The following is a 17,998-nucleotide window of genomic DNA, read 5'->3' as shown; positions in this document are numbered from 1 at the left end:
TTTTTTCCCCTCCATCACTCACAATATTCTAGTGACTACTGCATTTGTGACACGTTCTTTTGAGACTTTCTGATGGTGTTTGAAGTGATTTTAACCTCTAGTATGTCCTTGATTTCTGTAGATTCTGTTTGCTGATGGCACGGTGAGTAGGAGTCCTGATTCTGGTCCTGTCCTACTACCACCTACAATTCCAGATAACATGCAACCGTTACCAGAATTGGAGCCTTTATCTGAGACCAGCACTAAAAAAGGTAACATTTCCAGTGTTTTGGACAGATTTAAAGTTAGTAGGGCTGATGATACTTAATAAAGAGCCTATTTCTTTAGTCTGAAAATACTGCCAGTGTGAAAATGCAATTTTATCTATACTCAGCTGCTGCATGCTGCTAATTTGTTACCTTCATAGCAAATCATTTCTCTCCAACTCCAGATTTCTTTTTCTTCTAACATACTAGGACTCTAATAAGTAAAAGGGTATGTAAGAACAGCATCGGTAGCAGAGTGATTCAGCAGAAAGTCTTTTAAAATAAATCCTTGTAACTACAGTAGTGTCAACTCCTTACTTATGTGTTATACAGTTTTCAGTCTTCGTACTGAGAAATGCTTCTCTTGCAGGCATCTACTACTGGTCATTATCATAGTTGTATGGACTTGTGGTCTGTGCCAATATAACTATTCTTACTTTATTTTGTTTGACTGAGAAAGAACAAAATAAAAGTTTACTTCATACCTCAGAACGTAGTCCGAGATCACCATCAGTGCTACTTAGTGCACAGAATAATTATGACCTGTCATAATATTAACTTATAATTTATTGGAAGTACATGAATAAAAATTGCTGCGAAAGAGAAAGGTCTCTCAAAAAGAGATTTTCTGAGTCTTCAAGTCCAGTCCTTGTTCTTAAGATATTCCTTAGGATAACTGGGAGGATGTTTGAGAACTTCTCTGACAAATCATCTTCTAATTTTCAGTCTCAGTATCTGTGGCCAGTGTGTATCTTTTATTCCTTATCCTTTCCTCACCACTGCTTAATCTTGACAAATTTTTTAGTGAGCAGTTTAATCTCTTTTTGGCTTTGGGATTTTTTTTTTTGCTGGGATGTGTATACTGTAAGCCTTTTAGACTCCTCTCTGGACCATGCTGTTGTCTTTTCCATACACTTAGTCTAAGTTCCTTTTCTTGAATATGGGAGACTACAGTTCTCTATCACATTCTTAATAAGATCTCTCTAATTCCCTTTCACAATGGAATCTCCATCCCTTTTCTTCTGATGCACCATAGGATTGTGTTTGCTTTTTTTGTCCCTGTATTTTCACACTGATAACCTGTAGTCATTCTGTATGGATGATACCTCCAGGTCTTTCTTTTCTTCTACTATTGCAAACTTGTCTGAGGCAGAAATTATTTTCATTCCTTTTCACATTAAATTTCATTCCAATAAGCTGTATGAAATTCCTGTTACTTTAATCTTCAAGCTCATGGGACAGTTTTGGATGCTTTGTTTTTTGTAATGCATTCAGATTTTCTTCTGCATTCATAGTCCCTTCCAAAGTCATGTCATAGTCAGATGTCATTAACATGCTGTTTACTTTTTCTGTGTCATTAACAAACACATTAAATAAGGTTAGTTCAAGGGCAAACCTTTGAGTAACAGGACTTGTAATTTCCTTCCAGCCTAACAAATAGTTCTTTTTCAATTCTCTCAAAACCAATATTCACAGAAACTCTGCATTTTATTGATTTTTGTCTTTTGCCTTAGAGAATACCAGGTCTGATACAGAAATCTTTATTTCTGCAGGAAAAGGCAGTGACAGAAACAGTATATCACACCCAACCAAGGATGAGTTGTTTGAAAATACTGTTCAGGGTCTGGTTAATTCTGAGCAACCTAAGGGGAACCAGGCAGGAACCTGGATAACAACTACTCCATCAGGCATTCGAGTGGGCACTGAGGGAGCAAAGAGAATGGATCTGGAGCCACTCTTAATCTATCAGGCAACTGACCCAGCTGATGGAACGGTATTACTATTTTTGTGTTTTTATAGCACTGTCTACTAAGCTAAGAGACAGGGCTGCCGTCATATAAGTTGTAGGATTTGTTCTTTGAACACGTATCCTACAGGTTGTGTTATTACATTGTTAGTAATACAAAAGCTTTAGATTTTGAAGAAAATGCGATTCCTTGGCCTCTGAAGTAGATAAAGTTGCAGTAGTCTAGCTTCTTCAGCATTTCAGTACATAATGCCTTGTATTACTGTTGGTGCTGTTACACGTATCACAGTGCTAATATAAATGAGTGCTCCTTCATTCTTTCAGCTTATGACTGTACGAGATGATGACGTGATAATTGTTGAGAAGCTGGATGGTAGCAGAGTCGTAGATCATGCTGATGGAACTAGGATCACAACTTTTTATAAAAACTGCGAAGAAGTTTTTGTACCCAAGGATGGTGAGGAAACAGGTAAAATCAAAAGGGGAGCACTTACCTCTCCAATATCTTGTGAAGCAGATAATCGTCAAAATATATACTAAAGAAGGCTCATACCAGTAGCCTAGATAACAAATCCACTACTGCAGTCTAGGCTTAGTTTGTCTACTTGGTCTTTTTTTCAGCAGTATTCAGTGTAAAAACTACATTATCGCAAACAAGCGAATTTCCTTCTTTCCATGTATATACTTGCATGGCGTACCTTCACCGTGAGACCACAGTGCTGGAGTTCTAGGATGTTCGTTGCCCTCTCTGCACCTATTCTAATACTAGCAAGCAAGCTGATTTGAGTCTTAACTGAAGAGGTATGTAAGGATCAGGGCATCCTCATACTCCCCAGAGAAGCCATGGACTGGCCCGCCTTGGAGATACTGAAAGTTTGATTGAATATGGTCATGGAAAATGCCACACCTACAGACGTGAAACTTGTATTTCCTTGAAATAAGTGGGGATAATGGTCATCTGTGTTTCTTCTGACTGGCAGTATGTTCTGTATGCTTAGTTCATTTGCTGGACAAGTCCTGTCTTCTGTAATTAACGTGAAGTGTACATTCACTGTGTGGGTGTCCAAACAGAGTAGGAAGTTCTGGTTGTGTAGGAAAAGATAGTTACTCAGCAGGAAATGTTCAGGAACATCTCCCTGTGGGATTTTAAAAATCAAAACAGTGACCCTGAACTGATCTGTCTATTCAATGGGAAGGCAGTGGCCAGATTAACACACCAGCTTGACTTGTTTTCCAAGATTTGTGGTGCTGAATAGGAATTTCTTTACATCTTAGAGCTTGTACTGCAGGCATAAAGAATTTCAGTGATCCAACTTGTATGTTACAAATATCCAGGTAATTATGGCTAGTACTGTACTTGATAAGTTAGAGTATACTCTCCTGGCCAGCCACAGATGGTTACAGACATTTTTGCTGTTGGATTTCCCTATATTGAATGTGCAGTCCAGTAATTCAAAGGTTGCATATTGTTTACGTAACATAAAATTACGTGATAAAGGATGCTATGAAGTTTACGAGGGTATTTTACTGAGGAGGTAAAGATCCAGCCCTATAAGAGAAAAAGCAAATTGAATCCTAAGACCTTTCCATGTTTCATGTGCTCCTGTCTCATCATTCTGTATTAATTCTTAGATGAACCCTCAGAAGCCACCACAAAGAAGGTGAAATGTATGCAAGTAGAGAATCCTGAGTTTGCTACTGTTATAACAAATTGTGAGGATGGTACCTGTTGTACTATCTTTGGAGATGGGACATCTATTATAGCAAAGCCACAGGGAACATACCAGGTGGGAATTGTTTTTAGTTTCTGGCAGTGAAATGTATCTTTGTATTCCAAGTTCCCTGCCATCACAGCTCTCACCTTGACTATTTTAACTCCCTTCTCTATAGCCTTCACAAATCCTATGATTCCATCTCTTTTATACTCTGCCAATATTTAGATATTTACTCACAGCTGTGTAGTATATTTAAATCACAATCTTAAATTTTCTGAAATTAAAGAAAATATTACAGAGACTAACATCAGCCCACCTCCTGGACCTCATCTTCCTTCTCTTTCTCCCTTCAGTCCCTCACAGCTGGATGATTCAGTAGTAAAGGTCTGAAAACTCTCTTCTTGATTTGCATCTGTTCTTCATTTTCATGGTACCTCTAAACTGAAGGTTTCACCTTTTGGAACTGAACCTCTTCCCTTTTTACTGTCGTAGGTTTTACCCATCAAGACAGGCTCTCTTTTTATTGATGAGGATTGCTCAGCAGTTTATACCCATGAAGTCTGCAATTTCATCAGCAAGAAAGAAGAGAAACAAGCAGGGAGATACATTATGAAACACACTTCCAGCACTATTTGTGAGATGATGGATCCTGAAGGAAATATTTTCAAGGTAAAATACATGGAAGGAAACTAGTTTCTGCATTTTAATTATCTCTCAATGTCAACGTGTAGCCTTGTAATACTTATTCTTAAAGTAGCCTAGCTAGCTAGAAGGGAACAGCTCCTGAATCAGGTCTCCGAAACATTCTTGCTTATGTGATCAATTTCCCTTTTTTGGTATCCCCCCTTTTTTAGAGAAACTGAAATAAAACACGTAGTCTACAGTTTACCTCAGCTGTAAAGTTACCTTAATTAGCATGACTCATATTATAGCAAAAAATCAGCTATGCAAATGAGGATTAAAAGTGAGAGAGGATATTTGCTTTTCAGAAGGTCCATAGAAAAATTCTAATCTGCCTGGTAAGGCAAATATTGTAAAAGGAATTTTCAGTCTGTAAAGTCATACTGTTTGTGCTGTGATCCTTTCACACCTAAGCGATACATTTAAGCTAGGTTAGTACTTAGTTTTGAGTTCCAAGAACATCATCTAAGTGTCTGTGACCTGCATACTGTTTCCTAATTAAGAGTCTAATTAAAGATTATAAATGTGACATCCTTAGAGCATACTTTCTATTGTTGCAACTGTAATCACTACCATTTTCCAGATTCCTGCAAAACAGCACTGAGGTTCCCCAGGACGTATGCATTATAATACAGTTTTTAACTTGGCTGAAGAAACAGTGCTTATATAAATCTATGCTATGTGTCAGACTCTCCCTAACAAATTTTGAACTAATCAACCACAGGGACAGAAATTTCAAAGATACCAAGTTCCTAGAAAATCAGTGCAATTCAAAGCAGCATAGAAGTTGCTTGGCATCAGCATTAGCACATCCTGCTTTTTCTCAGCTGATACTTAGGGAAGAAAGGAAGAAGGTTGAGGAGACTGGGGGGCAATTGAAGGTATTGTGGGAGCAGTGGTCACAGGGGATATGAGTTGTAGTAAGAAAAATGAGATTAATGCAGTGTGAGAGGGTGCAGACATGAAGAATAACTATAGGGAAAACAAGTTTCATTGGTTTTGCCATTAATGGAGTATCTTTTATTTACATCATCCCACTGTTTTCCTCTCAAGACCCCATTTTCATTGGGTAAGTGCTCATGTGATGGAGCATGTGGATGCAGGACCAGTAACAACTCATGGATCTAAGCTTCTCATTGTGTACAGATACAATAGGAGGCAGCCAGCTTTTGGGTCCTGCCACTGTTACAATCAGCTGTTATCCAGCTCCTCAAGTTCAATTTTCACCTTCTGCATGGTTGGTAGGGATGGCAGCCAGGTGCAGGTGTTACAGGATTGGTTCTTCCTCTGTCCTAGTCACACCTGAGACTACAGCAAAAAGGGTGTGGATTGAGTGTGTTAGATTCAGTTCATGGACTGCCCTTTGAATCGCTCTGGTTTAAACTGTATCTTCCAAAGGCATTATTATTCCTTGTTAGGTGGTTATTCATTGTTAGTTACCTTGTTTGTATATGTTAATGGCACATTAGTTAATAACTGCACAGTACTTTCAAGAAGGAAAATACTGCAGAAATTCACTTGATATTATGAGATTATCCGAGACCACATTTTTAAAGTGAATGAATGCCTGAAAAGGGCCTCTTCTGTAAATATATACTTATATATATCTATAGGTAAATAGATGTAAATATATAATCTTATCTATGTCATCTATATCTCTTCACATATCAACATGTATATAGATGTGTATATATATAAATGTATACATTTATTCACATTTACCTGTATACCTATATATACACACCTGTATGTATATACACATTTATATTTATATATACACCTATATAGGAGTATATATGTATGTACTGTTTGATTATTAACTAACATATTACCATATAGACATATATATATAATTATGTATATATTTGTGTGTTTCTGTGTCTCTGAGTGTGTGTCAGTGTATATATGTAGATACATACATACCTCACAGAGATACATCAGTGGCTGTCTGAATACACAGTTACCTGGCTTGACCAGCAACTGAGTATTTTTGTGTGAAGCTGCCTATTGATGCCTGCAGATATATATGTTGCATATGGAATGTAAGCATGGATGGCCCTGTTTGACAACTAACAGTCCTTGAGCATCTATTAAATATCAGCATGTGATATTAGTATTTATGATATGGCATGTCTTTCTAGAAATGCTTGCTTTGCTTTTTTCACTGCCTTTTCAGTTTTCTTCTTAATTTGTTTTTCCTATGAATTTCAGGTTGCTCAACATGCAGTATGTTTCTTCTGTCTCTTTCACTGGGCTCGGTCATATTAAAGTTCAGCAGCAAGTTACTGTTTTAAAAGTGTCATCTAACTCAAGTCATTTTATGTAATTTCTGTTACAGGTCATGGCTGATGGCAGCACAAATGTGTATGTTCCCAGCATTGGCTCTGACAAGGAGGATGGAAGTTCAGCAGCAGTACTCCGAGAAGCTAACAAACCTATTACTTACGATGAGCATGTCCCCAGGTAAACTGCATTGGATTCATAGGTTTACACTTTCTTTCTTCATTATGCTGTATTTGTACAGGGTTTGTAGATTTGTGCTTCCTTTGTTCAGTACTCCGTATTTGCACATTTGATGTCATTGTGTTGGAGTTCCATTTCCTTGATACAGTCCAATGTGTGTGGCTGGCTGTGTAGGTTCTTCATCATCTACGCAGATGGTTCTGGAACTGAGCTCCTGCGGAGTAAGGAGGTACATGAGTATCTAGCCAAGGCCTGTAGTGATCCTGCTGTTGCTGTCTTGCAGGATCCTGTACAAGAATGTCCAGGTAGGAAGCTTTTCTTTTCTGACAAACTAATGACAGAAATAATTTTAAAGGTGGAGTCGTAAATTTCAAAGCTCTTGTTTGGACAGGAAATTTTAAAATGTTTTTCCCCATGTAGACAAGTGCCCACACTTCTGGCAGTGAATCACAGGGAAGAAGGAGCTTGTGGGAAAACTCTGGGAAGCAGAAGATTAACTGAATAACACTGTGAAGGGATAAGTGACGAACAGGTGGCATATCTTTATCCACTCTCAGACACACAAACAAAAGTGATTACCAAATGCATAGATTCTCTGTTTATTACCATCAAAAAACATCAAAAAACATCGAATGTATCACAGCCTTCATTAATGATATAGTTCTATTTAGCAATGAAGACAGTGATACTCTGATGTTGACCCTTATTCTGACTATTGGAAAGGATAAATATATGTTATGAAGAAGCTGGAAAAACATGACTGAAATAGGGGATGCCAATAGTATATACCACCAACCACCTCATAGTAGCAATGCAAGAAGTTACATCCTGAAATGATTGGTTATCTATCATTGTAAAGTTAGTTGGAGATACTGTGTTTCTACAGAACACACTGTGGCATAACAGGTAGATCCTAAGGAAAAAAAAAAAATCTTTAAAAGGACAGGAACATATGGTTCCCTTGGATATGAGGGGATAAGGGTAGTTTACTTCAAACCATAAAGTACTAAGACATTCTTATCAAAGATTTGTATCATAAGCATGGGGAACAGCTTTCCCACCTTATACTCTTACCAGATTTTGCACATTTTTAAATGCTACTTCTATTCACAATAATGACTAGTTCACCATTGTGGAAAATGAATGAAATAATTTTTCAATGGGAAAGGAAAAGAGAAAGGGCACTGAGGAAGTCAGAAAGACACAGAAGGTGGAAAGATCAGGAAGATGGATAAGGTATATACCCAGTGAAAATTCCAGTCAAGAAAACTTGCTCACAACCAGTAGTCATTTGTAATAGTAGCACATGTGCTTTTCCAGACTTCATACTCTACCTTTCACAGTACTGGTTCTATTTGCCTTGACAACAAGGCTTCACAATTGTGTGTCATTGTGAGAAAGTACCTCAGTGGTGATATCCATTTGGAAGGCCACCTCTGGGGTAGATAATAGTAGATTAAGTAGATTTTTGGGTTGGGTTGGAAAAAAATATTTTGATGAACATTAAAATTGATTAGAAAAATAAAAATAAATAATGTCTAATGGAATCCATCCAGTGATCAGATTGTGAAGTATAAAATACATTGAAGAATTATGCATGTTCTGAATATGATGTACTACTACTGAGATTAGTATTCAGTAAACACGGGTCAATGGTCTGCTCTTCCTTGTTTGGGATACTCCACACACTATACAACTGAGCTGTTACCCAAGAATCAAAGCAAGTAGCATAGGTAGTCTGTTGTTAAACATGGTCTGAGTAATGTGAACTTGTCCAGCTATTCTGTAATCACCTCAGTCATCCAATACTACGTGTAGCCATGAGTATCACATTTTCACATGGAGTTTTACCACTTGATAATAAGATTTTTTTTTTATATACTTAGGTAAGCATATTTTTCTGGAGGTCTGAGATACTTGTCCATCATTTTTTGATTTGAACTGATTCTTAGCAAAATGTGTGTTTGAACCAGGTGTTTTAAGTATTACTATCCTCCGCCCTTTGGCTGAAGCCTCCCCCTGGATAATGAAGAAAGAACCAGAGAGTATTGTTCCTCCAAATCTTCAGTCAAGGACCCAGGACACGTTTTCTCCTCTTGAGGTATAATTGTTTCAAAATTGTCTTTTCCTGCTTAAGCAATAGATGTTTGTCACTGTGGGCAAATGGAGCTCTGAACAATGTGACACTGTTACGTTCAGTTTATTAAGCCGACAAAGCAAGAGGTAGGCTGTGTCAGGGGAATTGTAGTCCCCCTGTGCTTCTTTTACAGTCAGTGGGGGGATATAACAATTTTAAGGGGAGTTCATCTTGCCAGATGAAGAGGTTTTAGGATAGATAAATTGTGCCCAGGAATCTACTGGCTTTATTGTCTACATCTATGATGCTTTAAGGAGAGCATGTGCTTTTCAGCTGAGACACATTGCTGATATCTGCATTTAGTCAGCAATATAAGTAGCCTCTTGCTCTTTTTGCTTGTTCTTGTCTATGTTCAGAGGAAGATCACAGGTCCCTCAGTGAGAACACATATTTGGAGGGGTCTCTGCATTGGATCCAAAGAGCAGACATGCATGCCAGTATCTGTGCGAAAATGTCCTAATAAACTGCAAATCCGTCAGCTATTCCAGTATGAGCCACTCAGTGATGAACTAAGAGAAAAGCTGCAGCTTTCCCTCAAGGTAGTACAATCACATTTATTCATTCTTCCAGTAGCAACAGAGAATAGACAAATTGGGAAATTGGGTGACATGAATTTGCAGTATATACCTGAGACAAAAAAAAATCTACTACATTTGAAGAACAATCAACGTTTCATACGTAGACAGGTGCTCTAAGAAAAGTGTATTTCTGAAGCAGCTCAACTGTTTTCACTCATCTCTTGTGGAAGCTACTTTTCTGTGCAAATACGTGAGATCCAGTCCAGTACACATCACAGATAGTACACTAACAAATAGTTTCTTTGCTGTCAATATTGATATCTCTTACTTTGCTTTTACTTTGCTTAGAGTTTGTTTTCCTTCACAAAGCCTTAAAAACTTAAATCTATAAAGCTGTACAAGAATTTCTAACCAACCATAATTCTACAGTTAACTTGGTCACTGAGACACACTCTAGTCTTTGTTAGGTGTTTGTTTTCATAAATCAGTATAGAACACTTCCAGGTTCAAGTCTGAGTTCTGTCACTCTATCCATGCCTAGCAAATACCTATGTAGCCTTCTGACAAAGAGGGTATCCATCCCTCATTAGTGACCTGTTCATAACAATGTGCAAGCTACACCTTGTGTGCAAGTGTTCTGAGATGGAACCTGAAAGTTCTGCAGTTGATCCTTGCCAGCAGCTTTGCACTTCTCAGTGTTGTTGTAAAACATTGATTTATTTAATTTACATTGTGAAGATGCTCTTAGAAGAGATGTTAGAGTTAAAACCTCATTATTACTTACTAATTAGAAAATAACAAAATACATGTGTTCTATAATTTATTTATTTAACGTATTTTGATGATGGCATTGCAGACTGAATCTGAAAGTTAACGGCATGTGAAATTTGTGAAGGTAGTAGCATGTTGTAGCCAGTTAGATTGCCCCCTGTCCTGTTACATTTTATAGAAGACATACTAGCAATAGAAAAACATTGACAGCTGTTCAGCCCGGGCATGTTTGGGACATGCCAGTTTATCAGAACTAAATTTTACCCTTTTACAGGCTATCGATATATAAAAATGATTCTTTAATTTGCATACTGACCTTTCAAAGGCAATGCTATAAAAAGAAGTTCCACACCAAAATCCCAAGGTAAGGGTCTCCATTGACCAGATCCGTTGTTGGCTTTTAGAGAAGGAAAAATGCTGTTTGTTACATTGGGAAGGAAGAATTGCAATTATTGGCACTGAGAAAACATTTGTAGTAATTGTGTTAATGCGTAACGGAAATACCCTCATTGCTCATATCAGTACTTAATTAATGGATTTTTCCAGAAAGAGGTATCTTAAATCTTTAGCTAAATGTTCAATTTTTCAGAACTAAATCAAGATCTAAAGAAAAAGGTATTCTTCCTTTCGCCATCTCCTCTAAGATTTAAGAGGTATAGAGGAATGAAAAAGAACTGGAACTGGAAACAGATTGCTTCTGTAAACCTTGTCCGTTCATAAAACTCAGTACTGCATGTAACTTTCTAGCAGAGTGGTGTGTTAGGACAACCTTCTGTAAGGACCCTTTTTTCCCATCCAACTGATCTTCTAAAGCATAAAGAAATGTGGGAAAAAGAACATTGTTTTTTTCTGTAGCAGTTAGTGTGATTCTGGCAGAGTAAACATCTGTCTAAAACTAGAGCTTCAGATTTTTTTCTGAACCTAATTTTTCAATTATGATGTTGTAAATTTCCTTTTCCCTAATAGCAGATCAAACAGGAGGGAGATACAGATCACAAACAATGTTTGTTAGAACACCTTTTAATCATTAAGCTGATCATAATAATATAATTGATGATTATTAATAGTAGCTATTTACACAACGCATTCCTTTATTCACTCAGAGAGTTTACTCAAACAGTTCCATGCTCACTCTACTTGCCTAGCTGGTGCAACAGTTGGGAGGCCAAACCTACCAGCCTGCTCAGAAGCAGGGAGTCACCCTGACACACCAGAGGCATCTAGATAGCTGTTGGCTGTGGTCTGACTCTCGCAGTTCGTTGTGGAGGCTAATGTGTGCTATTGCCCCAGTAGAGCTTCAGCAAACTCTCGGTGTCCGTAGTATATTAGTTCTTGCAGATTCAATAGTCTTGCTAGTCTTCAGAGTCCTTGGTAAGCTTTCACCTGCCACCTTCTCAGCATGTACTCCTCTCTTTGACCTGGTGGGGTTTTTATAAACTATTTCTCCACGCAAACCTTTAGATATCTATATCTATTCACACAAATTCACAGAAGGGGCCTTCATGACATTGAGAAGAAGCATGTATATTACTTCTACAAACTCTTTTGTCTATATATGTGCCCCTTAAGTCTGCCTCTGCAAAGAAAACATCTGCATCTTTCTTGTTCTTTTTCATTGTTCCACCAGGAATATATAGACAACATTTTAAAGCAGGAAAATGAGCTGGAAGAGATGAATGTAAAAGAACCAAGAACAGAAGAGGAAAAGGAGCATGCTGCAAGTCTCCTTGAACTGGTTACAGTGAGAAAAACACAATTTTTAACTACTTTTTCCAACAAAACCATTGTATTGCATTGGAAATGTCAGCGTTAAAACACATTATTATCCATTAATAAAATAGCAAATGTTAGGCTAGCACAGTGCCAGCTCTGCTGTATCTTTATGGTAAAGTGTAGCCACACTCAGCATTCAGCTGAGCTACTGAATGGCACTACTGCCATTTTGGGGAAGCAATACTCAAAACAGTTCAAGAGTTTGGCTCTACGGAATGACACTTTCCCAAACACACAGGCAAAAATTACTGAAATGTATATATCCCCCAACATAGGATGAGAATGTTTCCTGTCTGTTGTCATTGCAGCTGGGAGACTTGTATTTCAACCACAGCCACCGCCATAGTGAGAGTTTAAACTCTGCTTTTGGGATAATCCAAAAACAATCTGGAGGAATACTGGTATTACTGCTGAGCAGCATTTATATCTCTTGGAAAATGTGCTCTGCTAATTTGCACAGATAATTAGAGCATGAAAAACAAAGGGAGGGGAATAAGCAATGGGAAAGGTGGGTAAATAGGGGAAGAGGGACTTGGAGTAGCAGTCAGGAAACAGTGAGTTTAGTGGGAGATGAGTGGTTAAAAAAAATTAGAAAAGTTCAAGCAGCAGAAGTGCGTGGAATGAATTAGGATGAATGCGAAACACTGCTTTCATCTTAGGAAAAGAGTGATCGGTTTGCTTTATTTCAGTTCTTTAAATAATTTGTTTCCTACAGCTTCCTTTAAATTTGGCACTTTGCATGCTTTGAATTCAAATGCTAGATTTTTAGTAGTTATTAAACACTTTTCTTTTTTAGTCTCATTTAGGAAATACTTTTATTTCCATTTAATCAAATAACATGCATATAGTGAATTCAAACATACTGAATTAAGAAATCTGGCATTTGAAAAACAAGATCTAGCCATGTTAGTTTAAATATTCACTTCCAGATGATCTGTTGACCTTTGAAAAGTGAGTGTATTCTAGCAAACAAACATGATCTTAGCCTTAAAGTCTACCTTTTAAACCTTGTCTCAACATGCAAAACATTAGGAATGAGATCTTTCCAGTTTTAAATGCTGTCAATTTCCTAGCTTTCTGGATAGATCTATAACTTTACTGGTTTTTTAACCCATACAAGCTTAAAGAAAATTCCATGTAATTCTAGAGTTTGTTTCTGAACTTCTTAGCTAATTTAGCATTTTCATTTGCTGAAACTAAAGCTTTTTTTTTTATATTACAAGCTTTTGTATATATTTTTTGTTCAGTACTTTCAGGTGACATACAAGTCTTAAAAAGAGCATAGAGAAAAGAGGTATCTAGCAAAAAACAGGAAGGAGCTCACACCTTTTCTGGAAGGAGGAACATAGAGAAGTGATCTATCAGTATCTCCATCTGCCTCTGTCCTCTAGGCAGACATTTATTTGCTTTGAGATCCAAGTGCTCATTCTCACATGATGCTCAGTCCCAATGAACTTGTCTAGTGACTAATTATTGTTGATTGTCCTGGCTACCATAAGCACATTTCCAGGTACAGATTTCACATTGGACAGCTCTTGTCTGAGCAGGAGAGTCTCACTGTGGGCCTGCTGTGACCCAGGAATCGGTGTCACACTGCTCCCAAGTCTCCACTGTTCCCTAGCTCTGTTACAACCTAGACTGCATGGTTACAGGAACTCTGGTTCCCAGTTAACTGCTTCAGGGACAGCATGAGAACAAAGGAAACAGCTTAGTTTAGAGTCTTTTACACCTCAAACACTTTACTGTAAACCAACCACAAGAGAGCTCCTCAGTAATGATGTATACAAATTCCTGAACACATTTCCCATTTGACTTCTTGTTGTGACCATGAGTTTTAGATCTGGTTCAAATCCTTTGCAGAAGGATTTGAGTTTGATTATGAATTGGCTTGGTTGATTTAATAAACAGCAACCATATAAAATACAAAGCCACCTGTGAAGTAGGTCATCAAGAAGGAAACAAACACCTGTTTAGATCAGGGAAATTGTACTTCATTTCCTTTTGTCCCAGCTCATGTTTTGTAACACACTGAAATACCTCCATTCTTGTAGTCACATTTTCAGGTAACAAGATAACACTTGTTTAGGATGGAAATCCTTTGAGCAGGATGCTGTTGTTGTGAGGTCTGTTTCTCACATGGTCACAGTTATTCCTTCTTTATTGCAGACCTTCCCTGACTGGGAGAAGTCAACTCAAAATCTCAGTGATAGAGGTAATAAAAATTGAGTATCTACCTTTTAAAATTGTAAAATACCATAGTAAGTTTTAAAGTACTGCAGTATTATTTTTAAAGAAGGAACATAAAGGTGAATTCATCTATGTGCTGTGTACATGCTTCTGTGTGATTTTTCACAGGTGATTAGAACTTGTTAGCATCAATGATTCAGTACCTCTAAAAAACAATTCCTATGTTTAGGCATGTGTATTTGGCATTTTGACTCACATTTCCACATGTATTGAGTTTTCTTAGGTATAAGAACTATGATAGAACTTGGTTACTTTTATACAGGTATCAATTTCAGACAAGTTTTTGAAAGCAACTAGATAAATCCTGGTTATTTGTTACACTTGAAAATCTGATTTCAAATGATCATGTGTTTTGGTTCCATTAATCTTTGCCTAAGGGAAAAGATGAAACAATGTATGAGCTTTCCCTCTTGAATTTCTGTTAAAGTTTTCGTAAGATACTTGTTAACATTTATTAATGTTTTCAGTATGTACAAATAAAAATTAAGATCTGTTTCTCTTAAAAATCCAAAGAAAAATCCATAGTATTCAATTCCATAGTGATGCTAACCTTTAAAGTGTTATTTTTCTGCCCTTCTTGCCTTGTCAAGAATATTTCCACTTGTTAAAAAAAGGATACTGTGCAAAGTAAATGGCAACTGCTTCAACAAATGCTTGCTACACAGTGTGCTGATTCAAATGGAGGTGCAATTTTAACATAACATTATGAAGAAGACAGTGGGAAAGAAAACCTCTTTAAAAGAGGTAAAAATAGAAAAAGCAGAAAAATAAAAATATATTTTATGGTGAAAAAGCTGACTGAAAAAACCCCAAATTTTGAAGTTTGCAATTACATAATTCCCAAAACACTAAGAGATATTGTGATAGTCAAATAGGAACATCTCTCTCAAATACTCAAATCTCCTAAGTTTTGCCACAGAAGTTTATTTTAAACCTGTGAAATTTCTTTGGACTCACAGTATAGATTCAAGGCATGAAGTAAACAACACATTTTATAACAGATGTCAGAGGACAGGGAAACTCTTTATTAAAGCCCCAGAGCTGGTCACAGGCTTAGATATGGAAAGACTGGCTGTTCTCCATTATACATATTGAACTAGTAGTTCCTTCCATGAAAATGTTAATTATGGCTGCTTCACAACCACAATTAAGCACAACTTGGGTAAGCTGAAAGTAATAAAGGTCCCTGAAAGCCCACATTATATTCTTCAGCTGGAGACAGAGACCTGGAATGTTGCTCCCCAGTCAGAAAGTGGCTGAATGTCAGCAACTTTTCCTATTCACAGGTATTTGATTTGTATCTTGAAAGAACATAAAGATATTTCAGGAAATACAGGGTGGGGGTATGAACTTCATCTGCTTCTGGTGCTTTCTACATTGAATTGAATTAATTTTCTATCTGTTAATACTCTGGACTTGATTTTGGAATGAATTTCTTTCTCCTTCTTCCCTCACAGTAATAAAGAATCTGTTAGGTTTTCATCAAGTGACAGAAAGATGCATTAAAAATATATCCTTTTATGGTTTTTACTCATAACACTTAGCAGTGCTTAGCAGAACACGCACGTTCAATAATACTCTTTACCTTGCAGCTCACATAATGGAGCTCTATGAACAGGCAGTGACTTCTCATCGCCAGTGTCACACAGAAAAGACAGTCACTACGCAAAGAGAGAACCAACAGCAGAGGTTCAGGTAGGACAGACCAGTGAGAAGTGATGCAAATGTAAATAACACAAAGGATGGAACCAAGCACACATGGAAGACAACATACTTTACTGACTGTCATGAAGGACTGAGACCTAGATCTCTACATACATATCACAACATTTTACTAGCTTTTCCTCTGATTATTTTTTCCCTCTGTGCCTCTCTTTCCTTATGTGAAAAATTCTTTGAAGTCTGTTGGAAGAGGATTTTGAGACTTTCTTTGATTGAATAATGTAATAAAAATGCAGATGTGAGTGAACAATTTTGTGTAAACTATAGGAGTCCAAGTCAGGAGTCACCTGAGATGTTAACATAACATACTCTTATAAATAGCATTTTCTTTCTTGTAAACACTTCTGTGCTTATAGAACATAATGCTAGTTTTCTTATTTTCACTACTTATTTTTCATTCCTGATCATTCAGCCCAGAAGGAGTAACACCAGTGTCCAAGTGGCAGAGCAGACTAGAAGAGCACAGGTAATAGTATTAGTAGGATAGAAAGTTATTTATTTTATGAGCCAACTTAATTCTGCTCTTGGAAAGACTGTTACTGATTTCATCAGGTCTTGGGTAATGGTCCAATGGTTTGCTAGCAAATAATGGGTTGTCCTCTGCAACAGAAATGCTGAATGGATGGTTTGAGTCTGTCCAATTTTTTTTTTTTTCCAAAACATAGCAGTGTTACTGTTAACTTACACTGTTCAAAACAAGGCTGAGGTCAGAAGCCCTGTGTTCCATTTTCTGGTTCTGCCACCAGCATGGAAAATAATTTATATTCATATTTTCAAATGCTGATGGTTTAGGTTAAGATTTAGGGATTCCACAAATCTCAGTTGATTTTTCAAATAGAACCCCGGACACATGTCTATCACATGGGTGGTGCTTCAAAGCTTCTCAAGGCAAAACTGTCCCAGCTCCCTCAGCCTCTCCTCATGTGAAAGATCCTCCAAACCCTTAATCATCTTCGTGGCCCTTTTGTGTATCAGGGAGCTCAGAAACAGACACAGTACTCCACATGTGGTTTCACCAGTGCTGAGCAGATGGGAAAGGTTCACCTCCCTGGACTTGCAGACAACACTCCTCACGCAGCCCAGGATTCTGCTGGTCGTCTTTGCTGCAAGGGCACACTGTTGATTCATGTTCAATTTGGTGTCCACCAGGACTCCTAGGTCCTTCTCTGCAGAGCTGCTTTCCAGTGGTGGGTGAGGTGGCTTAAGTCCCCCAGGAGGACCAAGTATTATGAACATGAGGCTTCTTCCAGTTGTCTGAAGAAAGCCCCATCTACCTGGTATTCATTCACACAGCACTCCGTTCGTGTGAGCTATCCTTCCACTTCTCTGTGATACCAATGAGGTCATCGCCCTGTAAGTGCACACAGACTTCTAATTCCTCCTGTTTGTTATCTGGGCTGCATGCAGTAGTGTACAGGCATTTCAGATAGGCACCCAGCCAATGCCAGTTGCCCAGAGGGGTCTGAAAGCGTTCCCCATAATGCCATCCTGTACGCATTTCCTTACTTAGATGCTTGGTGTGACCCCAATTCAGCCCTGTTTTGTTGATTGCGATGTCCCTTCTGTTCACATCACCCCTGGCCTTTTGCTTGCATACCATGTCCATTGCTTCCTCACTTGATGATTGAGGCTTCTCTCCCTCCCCACTTCATTGTATACCGCACTGTAAAATGCAGGATACACTCATGGTTTACACCTTGGAAATGCAGCTGCGTTTCCAAGGACACTTTAGGAGGTAAAACATGTGGACAGGAGGTAAACTCATTATCTTTAAGAAGAACATTAAGATCGAGGTCATCTTAAAAATCAATGCCTTACTAAAGCAAGACCTATTTTGCCACATTTGAACATTCTACTTTGGGAATTACCTGTACCTCAACTTCCTGTTTGTAAAGTATTTCTCATGGCAGTTCTGAGGCAGGTGCTATAATCTTCAGATTAGAAGTGCTTTTACAGGAGGAAATGTATGTGTGTATGTG

At 37.8% G+C, this 17,998-nt stretch overlaps 1 protein-coding gene across 1 annotated transcript in view; it reads left to right on the top strand.

Annotated features, from left to right (window-relative positions):
* Positions 1-121: 121 nt before the first annotated feature.
* Positions 122-17,998, top strand: part of SPAG17 (sperm associated antigen 17) — a gene marked incomplete at its 5' end in the record, with an annotated part of 31,169 nt that continues 13,292 nt past the window's right edge. The window contains 13 exons of the mRNA XM_009707410.1: positions 122-251; positions 1,799-2,019; positions 2,317-2,461; positions 3,625-3,779; positions 4,200-4,376; positions 6,727-6,851; positions 7,026-7,156; positions 8,825-8,952; positions 9,345-9,527; positions 11,905-12,018; positions 14,217-14,262; positions 15,890-15,992; positions 16,432-16,485. Of these exons, the coding sequence (XP_009705712.1) occupies positions 122-251; positions 1,799-2,019; positions 2,317-2,461; positions 3,625-3,779; positions 4,200-4,376; positions 6,727-6,851; positions 7,026-7,156; positions 8,825-8,952; positions 9,345-9,527; positions 11,905-12,018; positions 14,217-14,262; positions 15,890-15,992; positions 16,432-16,485 (1,712 nt within the window). The remainder of the gene's footprint in view (positions 252-1,798; positions 2,020-2,316; positions 2,462-3,624; positions 3,780-4,199; positions 4,377-6,726; positions 6,852-7,025; positions 7,157-8,824; positions 8,953-9,344; positions 9,528-11,904; positions 12,019-14,216; positions 14,263-15,889; positions 15,993-16,431; positions 16,486-17,998) is intronic.

The sequence above is a fragment of the Cariama cristata genome, unplaced genomic scaffold, assembly GCF_000690535.1.
Source record: "Cariama cristata isolate BGI_N322 unplaced genomic scaffold, ASM69053v1 scaffold6319, whole genome shotgun sequence".
Taxonomy (NCBI): Eukaryota; Metazoa; Chordata; class Aves; order Cariamiformes; family Cariamidae; genus Cariama; species Cariama cristata.
The sequence above is the reverse complement of the archived record's forward strand: the minus strand, read 5'-3'. Positions and strand labels throughout refer to the sequence as shown.